This window comes from Ammospiza nelsoni, chromosome 6 (genome assembly GCF_027579445.1).
Source record: "Ammospiza nelsoni isolate bAmmNel1 chromosome 6, bAmmNel1.pri, whole genome shotgun sequence".
NCBI classification, from domain to species: Eukaryota; Metazoa; Chordata; class Aves; order Passeriformes; family Passerellidae; genus Ammospiza; species Ammospiza nelsoni.
This window is the reverse complement of record NC_080638.1, coordinates 60,434,289-60,452,435: the sequence shown is the minus strand read 5'-3', so window position 1 is coordinate 60,452,435 and position 18,147 is coordinate 60,434,289. Positions and strand designations below refer to the sequence as shown.

Below are 18,147 nucleotides of genomic sequence, written 5' to 3'. Positions count from 1 at the left end.
GCCTGAAAATTCTGCACTTACCAACATACTGTTCTCAGACTCAGCTCACTTCAGTGTCTTTTCACTCCTGCTCATTTTCTCTCTGCTACAGTTGTCTCTGTTGGGATTTTTGAACAGTGGCAAGTTGTCTCCTGTTACCCATCTCAGAAACTAAATTCAAGGCAGAGAAGAGTGAAAGGTTCTGGGTCAAAAGAAAAGGCAAAACCTAAAAACTTCTGTTGACCCTAATAGTATTAATACCACTTTAAATACAGTATCTTTGTATTTTTCTTTTGTAATTTCCTTTTGGATTTTTCTTTGTATGTGTTAGAACTCTAGATACTAATTTTTTAAACTTTCTATACTAAAAAACACAAAGCCTCAAGAGAGCATTACATTTAACCTTAAGTCATAGAGAAAGCTTCCAAAATTAATTAATAATACTAAAATTATGAGTATATAATTTAAATAAAAACTTCTAATATCACAAAATAAAAACCTTAGAATTTAAAGTTCTAAAATACAGTAATATATATACAACAAAAACTAATCCTTCTTCTTCACCCTCTTCATAAATTTATGTAATATTCTATAATTATAGAAAAAAGTCTGCATTGCAGACTTCAAATAACTAATTATTAAACTAAAAATAATTTTAAAATATTTTAAATAATATTAAAAATAATTTTAAAAATAAAAATAATTCAAATTATATTTAAATATAATTTCTTAAATAATTTAACTTAAAAAAATCTTATAAAAATAATAAACCGTTTTTTAGCTTATTAATAAAATACTGTAGAATGCATGTGTATGTAGGTTATATAAAAGTAACTTGTTTCAGAAAATAGTGGTGTGATTTTAAAAATACAAGAATTTCAAGCAAAAGCAGGAGGTTGATTGAAACCATGAGCTGATTCACAGGGCAGTAAATGCTACTTAGGAGCAGCAGAGGACAGACCTTGGTGCCTGTTAGGTTGGGAATCACAGAATGTTGTGGAGGATGGATTTTCTGTCTGACGTGCTGTGGCTTGTCCAGACTGGGACAGGAATTCATGGAGAGCAGCCTGTGGAGAAGAGCTTGGGGGTTCTGTGGGTAAAAGGCTGGATTTGAGCCAGCAGTGAGTGCTCATGGCTCAGAAAGCTGAACGTGCCCTGGGCTGCCTCAAAAAGGGAATTCTCACTTTCCTCTGCCCTGTGAGACCCCTCTGGAGCTCTTTGTCCTCAGCTCACAGGGAGCTGTGGGGGCTGCCCCAGAGGCGGCCATGGAGCTGCTCCAGCCTGAGAGCTGGGGGTGTTCACCTGGGGGAGACCTGAGAGCCCCTCCAGGGCATAAAGGGGCTCCAGGAGAGCTGGAGAGGCACTTTGGACCAAGGGCCAGGGGGAATGGCTTTAAACTGACTGAGATTTAGGTTAGACATGAGGAAGGAATGCTTGGCTGTGAGGGTGTGAGGCCCTGGCACAGGCTGCCCTCAGAAGCTGTGGCTGCTCGTGGATCCCTGGAATTGTTCCAGGCCAGGTTGGACAGGGCTTGGAGGAGCCTGATCTGGTGGAAGGTGTCCCCATGCAGGGAGTTAGAACTGGATGATTTTAAGGTCCCTTCCAACCCAGGGATTCCACGTGATTCCATGATTCTCATAACAACAGTTTTTTCTGCATTCGAATATTTCAAGTGGCTCCTTTTCCATGAAGTTAACCAGTTTCCTCATGCCATCAGAACTGCTTTTACAGAATTCTCTTCTATTTCTGCTCCCTGCTTGTAACCTGGATGTTGGATTTAGAAGCATGGGCGGGGGTGGGGAGGGGAGGCACTGCGGGATTTATTTGTTCTCACAATACCCCCAAAACCACGACCCGCGGACCCCGGCGCGGCCTGTGCGTGTGGGCAGGAAGGTCAAAGGCCGCTTCCCTTTCCCTTCCCTTTCCCTTCCCTCCCCTCACGGAATGGCCGATGGCGCTTGGCGGCGGCCTCGGCGTTCCCAGGGCAACCGGGAGCGGGCGCGGCGCCTGCGCGGGGAGCGGCCGCGGGAGCCGGGGCTGGCCGGGGGCTCGGAGATGGGCTGGCCCTTCCTCTGCCTTTCATCTAATGCCTCGCGTTCTCCTTAGTCTCCCTAGTTCTTTTGATTAGTATTTTTTTATTATTTTTTTTTCCCCTCTCCCCGTGCGGAAGAGAATGTAAGTAATGCCGGTTAACCGCGGCCGCCGCGCGGGGAGAGAGAGCGAACGCGAGCGAATATTTGGAAGTCAGGCTGAAAATATGTCCAGGCAGTGGGCAGATTAGATAGAAAGGAAGTAAAACCATTTTACGTTTGAAAGAATGCAGCTGCTAGGTAAGGATCGGGTGCTTGGATGTGTGATGTGAGCGTGGTGCTTGGGGATGGGGGTTTGACTTGGGTTTCTGAGCTGGGAACTGTCTGCTGGAGCTTACAGCCAGGGGAGATCTTTCCAGGTAAAAATAAAAAAAAATAGACAATAAAAATCTATTTTTAGATGGGGATTTTATGCTCGGGTATCAGTGTTTTGGAAAATGGAGGAGATGGCTGTGTAAGAATAATGGTATGATAAGATAAATCTGAGATGAATGTGTGCAGAAATGTAAAATCCTCTGGGTTTTTTCCCCTCTGTTTGCAGTGAAAAAGACTGAATAGGCCACATTTTGCAGGGTGTGAACTGTTGCAGGCTGTATTGCTCTGTCTGTATTAACATTGGTTAAAATTTCAGAGTATCAGTCACTGAAAATCAAGGATTGCTGTACTAGTTTTCTAGTATCCATTTTTATTATCATTTTTCATGCCTATTGCATAAAATGCTGTGTGTTTCAAACAAAGAAGGGGGAGGGGGAAGCTTGGTGATTAAAAAAAAAAAAGACATTCCTGTAAAAGAAATAGAGATTATTTTTAAAGAAGGATGTTAATGTAAAATAGTGAAGCAAAGGATTCCAGACAGGTGGATGTGCTGATAGGAGAAGCTGTGGAATCCATTATTTCCAGGTGACAAGTAGCAATGTAAGGTGAGCATCTTCATGCTGAAGCTGTGTAACAGAGGGTAGATATGAATCTTTTTAGATAATGTCACAGCAGAACTGACATGATGGCCTATTAAGTCAGATTCCTGGTTCAGCTGTTAAAATACATATTTTTAATTGTGGGCCGTGCTAGATATTGCAACAGACAACATTTAGGGAATTTAAGGAATTTATGGTTTTTTTCCCTAGAAAAGCAGTAATACTGGCTGCAGAGAGATTTGACAAGTTAGTGATTGGGGTTTTTTGCCTGTATTTGAATACAGATTTTGAATTACTGAAATTTTACATTTTATAGAGTGCTTCCTTTTATTAATCAAGGTCAAAAAATGCTTCTGTCCATCTTCTCCCAGAATATTCTCAGTGGGCTTTTTGTTTTAGCACTGTAATTGGTTATATTATTAGAGATGGGAGTGAGATTATTAAAAATACCTTTTTATTTCCCCTCATTCCCATCTTTTGGTGTGCACAGCAGCTTTGCTGACAAGGCCTGTCCAGCTGCTGCCCAGGCATGATAGGCCATCATTAAATAATCAAATGGACACAGACCTACTTAATATATAATCACAGGATAAAGTCAGTCAGAAAAGTCTAATTCTGGAATGGAAAGGATCCTTTTTTTCTGAAGTAGGATCTTTTATAATGATGATGGAGCAGAGAGATCTGCTGTAGCTGGTGACATTAGATCCTGCCATTTTCCCAGTAGCTGGCTTAAAAATCTGCAGCTTTATTTTGACAGAAACTTATCTTTCTAAGTGTGTTGCCTTTTGTGACATCTTTAAGAGGTGGTGGAATTTTAAACCAGGTTTACAGAGCTTTAATAAGCTAAGGAGGGGGAACAAACATGGGGTTGGTTTGGTGCTCCTCCTCCTCACCCCTGGGGAGTGACTTGTGTGGTCCAGAGTAGACTGGGAAGGAGGACAATATGGAAATTGCTTGTCATGGGCTCTAACAGGGATTGCATTACACAGAGCTACTCAGCATGTTCAAATTGCTGGAATTTTGGTGATACATGGTGCAACTCGGGATTATTTTCCATTAGCAATTAAGATTTTAATAACACATTTCATAAAAAGTGAAAAAAATCCAGAGGTATTATAAAAATAAAATCTTTATTGAATGAAAATGAAAAGAATAATTCAATTAATTTGAATCCAGATAAAAATCTGAATATTGCTTTTGCTTCTTAGCCATTTTTCAACATGTCAGAGGAAGATAGTCAACTGTGTTTGGAGGGTACATTTGGCAGCCTGTGCACTGCAGCTAAAAGGAAAGAGAAAATCTTCACTCCAGTATCTCCACATAGAAACAAAGCTTTTGGAATCTTGAACATTACCTGATTTTTGTTCAAAACAAGTTGTATCTCCTACTGTATTTGCTTGTCTTGAAGCTGTTCTGTCAGGGAAGAAGAATCTAATCTAAACATAAAGCAGTGAAGCAAAGGATTCCAGCCAGGTAAATGTGCTGGTAGGAGAAGCTGTGGAATCCACTGAGATCCATCACATTTGATTCTCAAGCTTAAATATGGAAATCCTCCCCTTTTTTACAGGGGGATGTGTAAGCAATATTTGGGTTTGGCTCTGTCTCCCTGTGAGCCATTCTGATTCCATTAAAATGAAGATCTTAATGTGCAGTTATTTCAAATATCTTCTCAGTACATGTTCTCCACAGATACATTCACTAAAGACCAGACTAAAGGCAAGGAATTTCTTCAGAAAAAATTCCAGGTCTCCATGGCTCATTGAGGGAAGATTTGTGGCACCTGCAGGTGTTTGCTAAGAGGGATTTTCTTCAAGGCTTGTTTCTGACAGTCACCTGGAGAAGGATGGATGTGTGGCATGTTTAATGGGGTGCATTCATTTAACCTTTTTAAGGTTCTTGCATCACAACAGCATCAAAAAAATCAGTCACAGTTGCTTTACATTGTTGAAAAGGGAAGATGCCAGAGGCATTTTCCAATGTTCCTACTCTGCAAATAAGCAAGGATTTCAGTTCTCATGATAAGTTATTTCCATATATTTTATTAACATTAAGTCCATAATGTAAGGATGAGAAATCCATGATGTGTTTTAGGAGGCTTGAAATTCCTACAAATAATCAGTAGTTGACTATTAAATATTTACATTTTCCTTCAAAATAATTCTTGTGTTCCCTGTGTAGGCTCTGCTCTCAGTAAATGTGGGAGATCACACAAAATCATACCCAAATTGCCATGTCTGTTGCAGCCTATTTGTATTTTAAAATAACTTGGAAATAGCTGACTCTGAAAGTTCAATACAGGAAAAGAGTCATTTCAAATTTAATGAATGGTGATATCCATATCCAGAAAGTAGTGGTTTATTAGATATTAAGAAAAAATGATTTCCTGTGAGGATGGTGAGGCCCTGGCACAGGGTGCCCAGAGCAGCTGTGGCTGCTCCATCCCTGGAAGTGTCCAAGGCCAGGCTGGAGCAGCCTGGGATAGTGGAAGGTGTCCCTGCCCATGGCAGGAGATGGAACAAGATGGGTTTTTAGGTCCATTCCAATCCAAACCAACCTAAGATTCTGTGATTTATATATATAAACCCCCCTAAGCAGCTGTGATGTGTAATGCACAGAATAGCCTTTAAAAATAGCTAAACATTGATTAGCAAATCCTCCTCCTCATGCATGTGTGCATTTGTAGGAGTTGTGGCTACTGTGAAGCACAGCCTGCACCATGCCATGCACAAATGTTCTTTAGAGCCTTCCTTGCTCACAGTTTTATGCAAAGAGGCATTCTCAGAATGTCACTGCAAGGGAAGTTGCAAACTGAGGCACAGCTCTGGAGTGAGTCATTGTTGGTTTGTGGAATTTCTGGTTTCTTGTTGGTATAAATTAACATTTTAAGACCATGCTCATCTCCACGTGGTTCAAAGCTGTTAACTTGTTGCAATCAGTTTAATTCTTGTCATTTCCTTAATTAGTTTTCAAGCTCAGCTTTAGAAAGCAAATGTGCAAGTGATGAAATCTCATTGAAGTACTGTGAAGCAACAAAATTACATTTACTGTAATTCTGGCAGCTTGTCTTGATCATCTCTTCCTCTGAACTCCAAATCCTGTGGATGCTGCTCTTCCTCTTCACCTGCATTTCTTTCACAGAAGCATTTATGGTCCTGTCAGTCTATTTATAACATAAAAGAGAGATCTGTCCCTGGTAGCTCCACCTTGGATTGCCTGAGTGCAGGGTGTACGTGCTTGGAGGTAGAGATTCATTCTTTCTTTTGTAGAAGCAACTATTTCATCCTTTGTGCTCCCACTCAGCTCTAAAGGTTGGCACCCACAGAAGCTTGAACATCTTTCTGGAGAGTGAATGATGAGTCAGGATAACAGAGCCACATTCTTGTTGAAAATCATGCTAAGGACAGAGGCAAAGCTCATGGTGAATTAGGTGACTCAAAACCAAATGAAGCAAAAGTGTTCTACACATTTCTGTGTGCTTCATGGTGCTGGTACCAGATAGATCTGGAAAATACATGAATGCTGTTAATGTTCCTAAGAAATGGAGTTGGGAAGGAAGCATGTCCATTATACAAAGATAAAAGATAATGTTCATGGTCAGTTTTATTGTTTTGCTATTTCCATGTGGCCTGCTTGTCAAAAAGGAGGAAAAAAATCTCAAACTCATAAAATTTCAATCTTTAAATTAGAAAAGGGGCATCTTAGAGATTTTTAAATTTATTTTCATTTAAATTAAATTCAGCCTCTCATCCTGAAACTATAAAGTTTTTCTCATGTTACATTTAGCTGTGGATGTTGGATGAGCAGCAGAAAGGTCTCAGTTTTGAACTCTTGCAGCTTAAAATTTTCCTGTTGTTTTGCCTCTCACTTGGACTTACCTTTGGCTATAGTCTCCCCCTTTTTACAACATCTGTATAAGAAACAAAATGAAATGGAGAGACAGAATTCTCTTCAGTAACAGGTTTTAAATAATTATCACTGTAAACTTACTTCTGCCCAGTCTAAAATGGGCACATATGCCTGGATAGTAGCAGTGAGTTTTGGAGAGCAGCACTGTCATCCTGTTCCTGCTGCAAACAGTGCTGGGAATTTCAGCTCTCCATTTGCTCTCTGATGGTGATCACAGGTTCTGGCATCAACATTTCTCAGCTATTTCCCCGATTTGGTGCAGATTTACAGCAGCTTAGATGAACCCCCATGGCAGGAGGTTGGGACTGGGTGATCTTTAAGGTCCATTCCACCAAACCCATTCTATAATTTTATGATGGCTGATAGATTTATAGTCATACTCACTCAGAACAGCAAACACTCTTTGGAATTCTTTAATGTCCACTTCCAAACAGATAACCCTGGTAAAAAAAAAGACATTTTATCCTCATGTTTGCAGTAAGCATATCCAGGAGGGGTTGGTCTTTGTCATTTTGGCCAGAAGCAGAAGAGCAGCTGATCCAGGCTGTGTTCTGTGGTGACAGTCACTCAGGGCTCACTCAGGGGACTTCTCAGAAGGTTCTGGTGCCTGCACTGCCCTCAGTGCCAGGCACAGTTCAGCCTCCCTCTGTCAAAGGGCTCTTAAACCACCAGCAGAGAGAAGCAGCTGCAGACTTTGGGCTGTCTCACAGGTGGATCATTATTGCAGCCAGGTTTTGTGCCCCCACCCTATAATACTTTCCATCTTCCCTTTTTGCTTTTCTTCATCTGCATTTCTTCCTCTCAGTCTCAGTGGAATGGCTAAATTCTGGCTGCAAGATTGCTGTTTCTAGCCTACATTTCTGCTGTTCTGACCCACAGTTCTGGTTTGGCTTGGTGCCCACGCAGAAGAAATGGCTTTAATTCAACTATTCAGAAGTATTTCTGGATGTTTACTGTTATTAGATGTATTTAGTTTGCACAGTTTGAGCTGTATTGCCTTCAGCCAGTAAACATTACAGTAGATGTAGAAATTTCTCGATCTTCAAGTTATTTTGCAGTCTGGATGGAGAGAAAAAAGCTGTGGTTTCTATAGCAATACTTCACTTGATAACCTGGAAGAGCATGCTAATTCTATAGATAACTGTTTCTCCTTATATAATCCCTGTGATGTGCTGAGCAAATGGTAACTGATGCTGTACAGCTTTGTGATTCCACATTTAATTTCCTCCAATTATTCCACAAGAAAAATTAGTGAAGTAAGACACAGATATTGTCTCTGCCTGATTGTAGCTGAGCCCTGTTGGGTTTAGAAGCTCAGAATTCAGTGAAGCAGGCAGGGCTGGGATTCATTCTGATGCTGGGCAGATTGCTGGTTAGCAAGGCATTAACATGTACATCCCCATTTCCCTGCCTATCTCCTTGCCTTGCAGCTTAAAGTTTACAGAATGCAGAGATGACTGAAATCTAAATTGTTGTTCTGCTTTCCTTCTGGAACTGCTTGTCACTTTCCTGTTATTTTTAATAATGTAATGATAAGATTTTTTGACACGTACTGTACGTCTTTCCTTCAAGACAGCTGCAGCCTGCCTTGTGCAAACTGCCAGGCTGGCAGGAAGAAAGTGGCATGCAGAAAGCAGTGCAGGGAAAAGGCTTTGGTTTTTTGGTTTTTTTTTTTTTTTTGGTCTCTGCTAGAATCTCAAAATTCCATGAAGATACGTAGACATTATTTCCTCTGCCTGCCCCTTCCACCCCCTCCAATAAATTGACTGTATTTTAAATAATTTTCACTGGAATAAAATGGAATAAAAGGAATTTCTTTGTTTCATGCTGAGGGTTACTTGCCATAAATTTATCTCATAGTGTTTATATCTTTGAGGCTTCAAGTTGTAAAGGTGAAACTAAGGAATTTATAATAATAATAAATTATAGAAGTGACTTTAGAGGTGTTTCCAAATATAAGCTGAAATCAAGCATTGGAACTTAATTACAAAACAAATACTGTCTGGAGCATCTCCAACAGGTACTGTTGGAGAAAGAATTGATCTGCAACCTGAGATAAAGCTGGGATATGGAAAATGAGTTAAACAAAAAAGCCCCAAGCAAGCAGAAAGAACCTAACAAAAAAAAAAAAAAACCAAACTGGAATTCCTGTGAATTCTTTCAATCTTGTAAATACCAGACCTCTTCTGTGCTAGGCAGGTATGCTGTGTGTATCAGAGTTTTCATTTTGAGGGTCACTCATTGATTCTGTCCTGGACTGATGCTTTCCCTGACTTGCATTTTCTTCTTTTCCTCCTGAGGTCCCACTTCAGTCTTCTTGAGTAAATTTTGTTTTCTGCATATTTCACCATTACATGGGTTCAGGGCCAAATGGGAAGTGGTTTGGGTTTAGTTCTTGCTCTTAGGCTTTTGTACAAATAAATGGTTACTTTGCATATTTGCTGTTTTCATTTATGACTGCATTTATTTTCACAGCCTGAGGAAGAGCTTGATCCTGAAGAGAGGGACAACTTCCTCCAACAGCTTTACAAGTTTATGGAAGACAGAGGTAACACTGAATTTTCTTTTTTTTTTAATCTCCAGTCCACTTCTTTAGTGGCACAGCACTCAAAGGGAACTCAAATCCTCCCTGTGGTGTTTTGGTTTTGTTTTGCTTTCACAAAGCCTTTTTTTACGTTCCCAACACTTGTTAAATAAGCCCTTGGTTAATTTCTGGTTGTCACAGCCATGGCTGAGAGCTCTGCTGCTGTTAATCCCAGGCTGGAAGCTGAGGAGTCTGTCCATGGATGGTGAAATCCAACCAGCATAGAATGGAGATGTGCCATCCTATAATCTCTGTGCTGATATGGAGCAGTGATACCTGAAGAGACAACTTAAAAGATTCTATTTTATCCTGTAGATCCAACAATAAAATAGTGTATTTTAAACATCTGTCTTTAGAGAATTAAGTGAGGCTTAATAAATTAGAATAGTTGAGGTCTGGGTTTCAGAAATATCAGAAGTGCTTGTGCTCTGCATAGGGAGCAGGAGGTACCTGCTGGCTTGGGAGAGCTGCTGCTGCATAAGGCATGTGCAGTTGTGATGGGACTGACATGAAAATGGAAGCTTTTATGCTCCTTTTTAAAAATCTATATTCAAGCCTGCAGAATTTTGTCTTTTAGAGTATATTGGTTTGATAAATTTTACACATGAAGTCACCATTTCCATCCTGTATTTCCAATACCATTTTCATCCTGCAGTAGCCTTGGTGTGGAGGTGGATTATAGGTGTAACTGCTGCCCTTTTCCCTTTGCTTTTCAGCTTTCCTTTCTCTTGACAGCAGCTACCTGAATGATATTTCCATAGCAGCACAGAGTGCAGCAAATGTTGATGTATGTGAATTTGAAATGACCAGAGCTAAGGGTGAAACATGAAGAACTTGCAGAGTCTGAATATTTGCCCCTTTCTTTTTTGAGGGTGGGAGGTTGTTGAAATTAATGGGGAAATCAAGCTGCCTTTGTAAAAGAGGGTCTGTTCTAAGGAGGGGTGTTCTAGAGCACAGAATCATAAAAGCACAGTCCAAAAGCTGTTCAGTATTACCAGTTCTTATCAGAAGTTTAGAAATTGAGCATGTATTATAGCAAAGTGTTCTGGAGCTCATCCAATATAATTTTGAAGGCCTCCTGTGTATATAACCAGTGTTTCTGGAGAATAAGCTGCATTAGGGGAATAAAAGGCTAACTTAGGGGGAAAGAAAAGAAATCATTCTGCTGCTGGGCTAATCCAGAGTTTTCCTTTCATGTAGCCTGATTCTTCCCACTTTCCTGTTTTCTTGCCTTCTCGTTCTCTTTCCTAAACACTCACAGACTACAAAACCAGTGGGGATGTCAGGACCTTGTGAAGGCAGAAGAGGAAAGCATTTGTATGATGAATTTGAAGACTCAGTCCATGAAATATTTTTCAAGCCAGTCTGTGGATTGAGCAATGCACAGGACTTCTTCGGGACTGGGACTTTCCCCTTGCCTGTTTGCTTTTTATTTTCCTTCTCCATCCTTATAGCAAGATTTCTGTTCCCAGCAGATTTATTCTACATTCTCTTCTCTCAGTATAAATGTTTTGATTCATGGAATCATGACAGTGTTCCCAAAGTCCTATAAAATTATTTTAATGATTCCAAATATAATTGCATGGAGTTGAGGGAAGATACAAAGCAGCAGGGAGGAGGTTTGGCATTCTTCCTTGCTGGGAGGATTATTGTCTACGTATGCAGCCACTTGCCCTAAGTCACTTATGGTTTCTCCTTCTGCAGATAATTACTGTTCTGTGTGTCACTGCCACTCAGCTGATCTGAGTTCTTTCTTTTCCCTGGAACTGCCCCAAATATTCATGTCCTGTCAGGTCCTTGTGCTTTTCCACATTCTGACAATTTGCCTGAGTGTCTCTTCCTAATCCAACCTCTCTGCTTCTTCCTCGTTCCTTTCAGCCCACGGTGCTTTTAGTTAATCTCTTCACACACTGCTCTATTCCAGCATTCCTCAGGTGTTCTCTGCAGCTTCCTGCACTTCTGGCTGTGCTCCCTGTTCAGGAGAGGAGCAGTGGGATGCAGCCAGGTGGACCAGGTGGATGGGGGTTGTTAATAAACCTGGGAGGCTGATAAACCACCCAAGGATAATGATGCATTCAAAACAGAGTGAAGCCTTGACTGATCATTGGAATTTACTGACTTGGGAACATACCTTAATTCATTAAATACAGATTTTAAAATGCAGAAGAATACTTGTAATCAAATGTGTGCTAAAGGAATGCAAGAGGCACCTTGCTGTTCTTTGGGATAACTTGTTTCTGTTTTATTTCATTCAGGTACTCCTATCAATAAACCACCAGTTCTGGGCTACAAGGACCTTAATCTCTTCAAACTTTTTAGGCTGGTTTATCAGCAGGGTGGGTGTGACAATGTAAGTGCTGGATGTTCCCTGAATTAAATGGCTGTTCATTCATATCTAGAAATGGTTGTCCAGGGAAGCTGTGGCTGCCCCATCCCTGGCAGTGTTCAGGCAAGCTTGGATGGGGCTTGGAACAACCTGGGATAGTGGGAGGTGTCCCTGCCCATGGCAAGGGGTTGGAACTGGGTGATTTTTAAGGTCCCTTCCAACCCAAACTGTTCATTGATTATAAAAGACTTTGGCTTTTAGCTCTGTTAGATATTATTCCTTAATGTTCTAATTTAACAAAACCTATAAACTTCATTTTTTCTCTTTTTTTTTTCCCCCAAAGATTGAAAGTGGTGCTGTATGGAAGCAAATTTATATGGACCTTGGCATTCCTATTTTGAACTCAGCTGCTTCCTACAACGTAAAAACTGCTTATAGAAAGTAAGTACTTGTATTGGATAGTGATGAGAACACTTCTTTCTTTTCCTAGTTGTAGCTTGGACAATATTCAAGAGGTTTTTGGTAGTTAGAGACAGTATTTTATATTCTTCAGTTAATGAACAGTTCTGAGCATTTTCCAGTGCTGATGTGGAGGAAAGGAGGAAGCAGTCAGGGCAATAAGTTCCTGTTGTGCCAATACATCAGAATTCTACTAATTTTTTACCAAGAAACTTTCACTTTCCTCCTGTGCTGATGCTTTTTCAGAATAAACCACTGAAATTTATAAAATAAGCTTTGGCAGATCCAGTTTTGCCAGTTAGACAATTAATAGTAATAAGACTCCTTAATCTTTAAATCTCATATGCATTGAGGAGAATTTTATACCAGTTGCTTTAACTTTGTGAAAGGTTTTGACTGAAAAAAGGCATGCTTAAATTGTACATTTACATAAAATCTTTGCAGAATTTGTAGAATAACTGTGTGCATTGCTATGGTGGATGTGAGAGTTATTAAATAGTAAAATCATTACTTACATTGACCAAATGCATAAATCTTTTTCTTCTCACCCTCACTTTTCAGCTGTGTTTTAATTTTTGAATTGGAAACCTTTCAGGAATTACATTTTCCAAGCTTGTTTTCTAAATAAAAACTGTTTTATTGTTTATCCTCCTGGAAGTTTGACAAGAAACAATTGGGCTTTTTGAGTAAAAGGGAAGAATGAGATTCTCTTGACTCAAACTTAAGGAAATTTGGAAATAGGGATGAGTAATGACTCAACTCATGCTGATGTCAATGAAGATGACAATGTTGAGACACTCTTCAGTGGGATTTGAACTGGGCACATGTTTAAGGTCTGTATTTTACAGAGAAGAGTGTTTATCCTGGAAAGAGTAATTGGTAAATGTGTACTCGTTTCTGTTACAGTGGAAATAATGATGATGTTGTTTGGACACATGAAAATGTGTTGTGACAGTGATAGTGTGTTGTAACTTGCATATTAATTCTTTGAGGAATAAACTAATTCATACCTCTGTCACCTATAACTGGATTAAAGTGTGCACAGGCAGTTTCCAGAGAGCAAGCTCATGCATGGCATTACTGTCATGAATTCTTAACTGGATGGAAATGGAGTTAAATATATGAGAAGCACCTCTGTGTATTCTTTTTTAGCATTTGTTATGAAATTGTTTCACTTCAAAACCTTCTCTAGCTTTTATGTTTTTATTTGGTTGTTGTGTGCTTTTTTTATTATTATTTTCCTGAAGTTACTGAGCAGGAAAATAGGTTTTATGCACTGCAATAAATGAAAAATAAACCATGGAATATAAATGGGACCTTGCTTGTCTGTAGGTATCTTTATGGTTTTGAAGAGTACTGCCGTTCTGCAAACATTCAGTTTAGGACCATCCATCACAATGAACCAAAAGTGGTAGAAGAGACACAGAAACACGTGGAACCAATGGAGGAAAGTGTGAAAGAGGAACAAAAAATGCCCCCAACAGAAGTTAAAAAAGAAGCAGAAGAAAATTATTCCAGCAGTGAAAGTGAGAAAGAAGAAGTTGAACTAAGATCCCCAAGGGTGAGTGGTCTGGACTGATTTGTGTTTACTCCCTAACAAAGCCCCTTTGTGTAGTGAACAGTTCCCATAGTGAGTTTTCCCTGTGCAGCAGCTGCACATTGGAATTGTTGCACTGGTCCAAGTGTGGAGTTCTGGGAGTGTTAATTGTTAATTATGTTCTACCTGGACACAGAGTCTGATTTGATTATTCCTTCATATTCCACACCATGCCTGGGATCTGCTCAGGCTCAGCTGGAAGTGCTGTGGTTCAGGGATGCCTTGGAGCTGTTCTCATCACAGCAGTGAAACACAGCAGGACAGTCTGGTTGTGGGTGAGGGTTTCCACAGGCACATGGAACCTGGAGCCTTCTGGCAAGAAACAGGAATATCAAAAACCTGCTGTGGATCTTAGAATCAAAGGAAGACCCATTTCTCTGAGCTTGATTTTTATCACAGTTTCTCTTCTAATAGAAGAAACACTCAGATCTTAGAGTATATAGACAAAAGTAGAGGGAGGAACAATTAAGTTTAGCCTTCATTTGTCTTTAAATGCTGTAGAAGTGAGAGTTGTGTTAGTAGCTACATAGATCAGATCAGTGGCCCATCAGCTGGAGGGTACTAAACACCATGAAGAATACAGACAGTACTTCAAAGGTGTTGGAATATGACTACAGCACTCATTTAATTATGTTAAAAGAACATTTTGTGCTCTTCAATAGAGTATAACTACTGAAGGACAACAATTGCTGCTTTTAAATTGTTCAAGTTCTAAAGATTGTGTTTGACTAAAACGTTATTCAGTTGAAGTCGTCCTTGCAAAGCAGCTTTTCAAGCAAATATGTGGCCTTATAGATTAATAGATGAAAGGACATGGTGTAAACACAGGTTGAGACTTCTGTTATATTTCTGTTTAAATGAAAATGGTTGTTCCAAGCTGCATCAGCCTCAGTGAACTTCCTGACATGACATTAGCTTTGTTCTTAGTTTGTTCATTTATTTTTGAGTTTTTCTTTTTGAGAAAGCTCAAAAGAAGGATAAAGAAATGTAAGAATTTTTTGTCTTTATGATAATTAGCTCTTTGTTCTGACTAAAAAACAATGATCCCATCAAGAGACTTCTAATAAATCAAATTATAATCCTGTGCTAAAACTCTAAGAATCAGTTGCAGATAGTCCCAGGCAGCAACTGCCTTGAGTACTCAAGGTGCCTTTTAAAAATGGGATATTTAGAGTTTTTTGAAACTCTATTTCTGCCCTTGATGTCCACAGGTGACTGTCAGGATTGAAGATGCCTCCCCTCCATATTCCTATACAAGCACTCAAATAATGATATTGCTGTAGGTGAACAAGACATTTTGGCCTTTTCTGTCAGAGTAACAAACATTACAGGTCCAAACAAATGTCCTGAAATCCTCCATCAGTTAATCAGAAACTCATCCTCATTATTCCAAATGAAGCAGATAGAAAAACTTAAAGCTTTAATTTTACTATTTTAGAATATTTTTCACTTTTTTTGTCATCTCCAGCCTTTCTTCTCTACAGGAGTTGCATGTCTCACTTTTTTGCTGAGATTTGGAGAGGTTATGAAGAAAGCAGGGGACAGGAGTCATTAAAGTGATTTTATTTCTGTTCCAGGGACGAAGAAGACTTGCCCGTGATGCAGCCCCTGCTAAAAAAGATGGTGAAGAGGATAAAACACAAGACAAGTTAAAAGACAGTAACAAAGAAAACAAAGATGTAGAGGAAACACCTGAGAATGCAGAAAAGAAAGAAAATGAAACTCCTCTAGGGAAGAAAAGCACACCAAAGCAAAAAGAGAAGAAAATTAAGAAACAGGAGGATTCTGATAAAGAGTCAGATGAAGAGGAAGAGAGGCAGAGGGACAGGTAAGCACTGACTTGTATCACCTTCTTTGAGTCTCTCTGTGCCATGATTGAGCTGTTCTCCAGGCAGGAGGACACAGACTTGATCTTCCTGAAGTGTGAAAATCAGCAGCCTTATTCACTCAGACAGGCAGGGAAGGGAACATTTTATTTCAAGCTTGTAGAGCCTGCTGTACTTTCTGGAAGCATCTTTTTGTGCTCGATGCCAGGCTGTATTTTTCACTGTCACTTCACTTGCCAAGGCTGTGTTGGTGTTTTATCTCACAATACCTCCAGACACCAAACTGACCAGGCTGTGAGAGGGTGGGAACAGCTTGGGGACACTTCCCTGGGCAGTGGAAACAGAAATATGGCAAATCCCTCTTCTCCTGTGCTTTGAAGGGTTTGCTGATGGCTGGTGAAGCTGCAGGCTCCTTGTTTTTACTCTCAGATGATCAAGGCAGCAAAGTTTTCTTTAAGCTGTGTGGGTGTTACTTGTCCTCTGAGTTCCTTGCCACAAGATAATTGATCTTTCACTGGAGGCCAACAAATCTGTTTCATTAAAAGCAAACTCATAGTCCCTTTTAGTATTTTATCTCTTGCTGACTTTTTTGTAGAGTAACTTCTAAATTATGCCAAATTGTCCCTTAAGTAGGGAAGGAATTATAGCTAAAAATAGGTTTGATTGTAGTTCATCAAAATATGTTTGAGTATAATATTTAAACAGTAGCTAAAGTTGTAATGAGAGGTGGATGTATCTAATAAAGAGCTCTGCAGACACTTTTAAGCTTGGCTGAACACTTTTGTGATCAGGATTTTTTCCAGTGGAATGGTGTTTGTGTCATGAGAGGATCACTGTGATGGATTCACTGTAGAGGATCACAATTCAAACTCAGGTGCAGTTAATAAACTGTAGCATGTTAAGCCAATGGTAAAAGTACCTTTTTTTTATAAATAATGTGTCAAAATCAAATATTTCAGAAACTGAAGTTACTTCTTTCTTCCTATGCTATTTAGGAGACACACACTGAGTTAACTTTTATTCCTTTTTGTATTATCAAAATATCAATTTAAAAATAATCTTTAAGCTTTGAAGTAGTTGTATGCTTTATAATTTGTGTTTAAATTTTAATAAAACTTGCTGGATATTTTTGGCACTTAGCCCTATTATCCCTAAGTTCTGTTCTTGATTTAAAAAAATCTGTTTCTGAGCAAGCTTCAGAGATGTGACAAGGTATAGAAATTTAATTTCTTTTTTTGTTGCAGCCTTTTTCTACCTCGACTACTCTCTAAATTTTAAAATATGATTGTTACTAATTAGTGGGCATTTAAAATATATTTTACTGCAGGGAAGAAATTGAGAACAAAGGAGAATCAGAAGGTGAAGAGGATGAGGAGGACACAGAACCCTGCCTGACTGGAACCAAAGTGAAAGTAAAATATGGACGTGGAAAGACTCAAAAAATCTATGAAGCCAGTATTAAAAGCACAGAAATTGATGATGGAGAGGTTTTATATTTAGTTCATTACTACGGTTGGAATGTAAGGTGAGGATAAGAAATTGCCTTGCCTTTCTTTGTTCAAAGGCTTATTTGCAAAAGAAATTTTTGTTTTTAAGGAAATAAAGTGAGAGATGGTCAGTGACCTGGCTCCATATTGAATTATCAACATAACAGGCTCTGTCTTCTTCACTTTTCAATGTTGGTGATTTTGTTCATGGTCTTGCATTGAAATGTCAGAATGTACTTGTATTTTTCTAAGTGTCCATCTGCCTTACTAATCCTCACCCGTTCGAGGAGTATCCCTGATATTTATTGTGTCTGTCAGTGTTAGCATTAGCAAATTTTCCTTTAAGGGAGCCATTGATAGTGGTGAAGATATTTACAATTAAGTGTATTAAGCACTGGAATTTTGGCAATAAAATTGCCAAAATATTCTTGTATTGAATGTTAACTGGGATTGTAAAAATGCTTCTCCTGGCAGGCAGTCTTTATAGCACTTTATTTACTTCTGGTATATAACATGTGGTGTTCCAAATCCATAAGCAAATTGCTTTATGTGGCAAAATGAAATTGAGAGTGACAGTATTCCCTAAATATTTACAGGTTCCCTTTACTAATACAATTAGGAGATTTTGAGGAGCATCAGTGTTTGTGCTTTTCAGAATCTCATCCTGTTTGGTGCCATAATTAAAAAAAAGGTACATTTTCCTGCTGAGGTATGGTGAAAACACACCATATGTGTCTGATGTGGAACAAGTGACACTTTAGAGCTGACTCAGTCCCCTGAGTGCTCCAGTGAGAGACTGGGAAGTTTGTACCTTAATTCCCTCATCCCTTAAGGTTTTTTTATGGACTGGAAATGTCATTCACCTTTCCAAGGCCAGACTACTGCATGAGTTGTAAATAGAGGCTCTGCTGTCATGGTGTGGATTGGGTTGGAAAGGAAATCCCATCTCATTCCACCCTCCTGCCATAGTCAGGGACAC

At 39.4% G+C, this 18,147-nt stretch overlaps 1 protein-coding gene across 3 annotated transcripts in view; it reads left to right on the top strand.

Moving 5' to 3' along the window:
* ARID4A (AT-rich interaction domain 4A) overlaps positions 1 to 18,147 on the top strand; it is a 47,576-nt gene that overhangs the window by 20,847 nt on the left and 8,582 nt on the right. For all 3 annotated transcript variants that reach the window (XM_059473684.1, XM_059473682.1, XM_059473683.1), the window contains 6 exons: positions 9,365 to 9,437; positions 11,729 to 11,823; positions 12,143 to 12,240; positions 13,591 to 13,819; positions 15,433 to 15,683; positions 17,009 to 17,206. In XM_059473684.1, the coding sequence (XP_059329667.1) occupies positions 9,365 to 9,437; positions 11,729 to 11,823; positions 12,143 to 12,240; positions 13,591 to 13,819; positions 15,433 to 15,683; positions 17,009 to 17,206 (944 nt within the window). The remainder of the gene's footprint in view (positions 1 to 9,364; positions 9,438 to 11,728; positions 11,824 to 12,142; positions 12,241 to 13,590; positions 13,820 to 15,432; positions 15,684 to 17,008; positions 17,207 to 18,147) is intronic.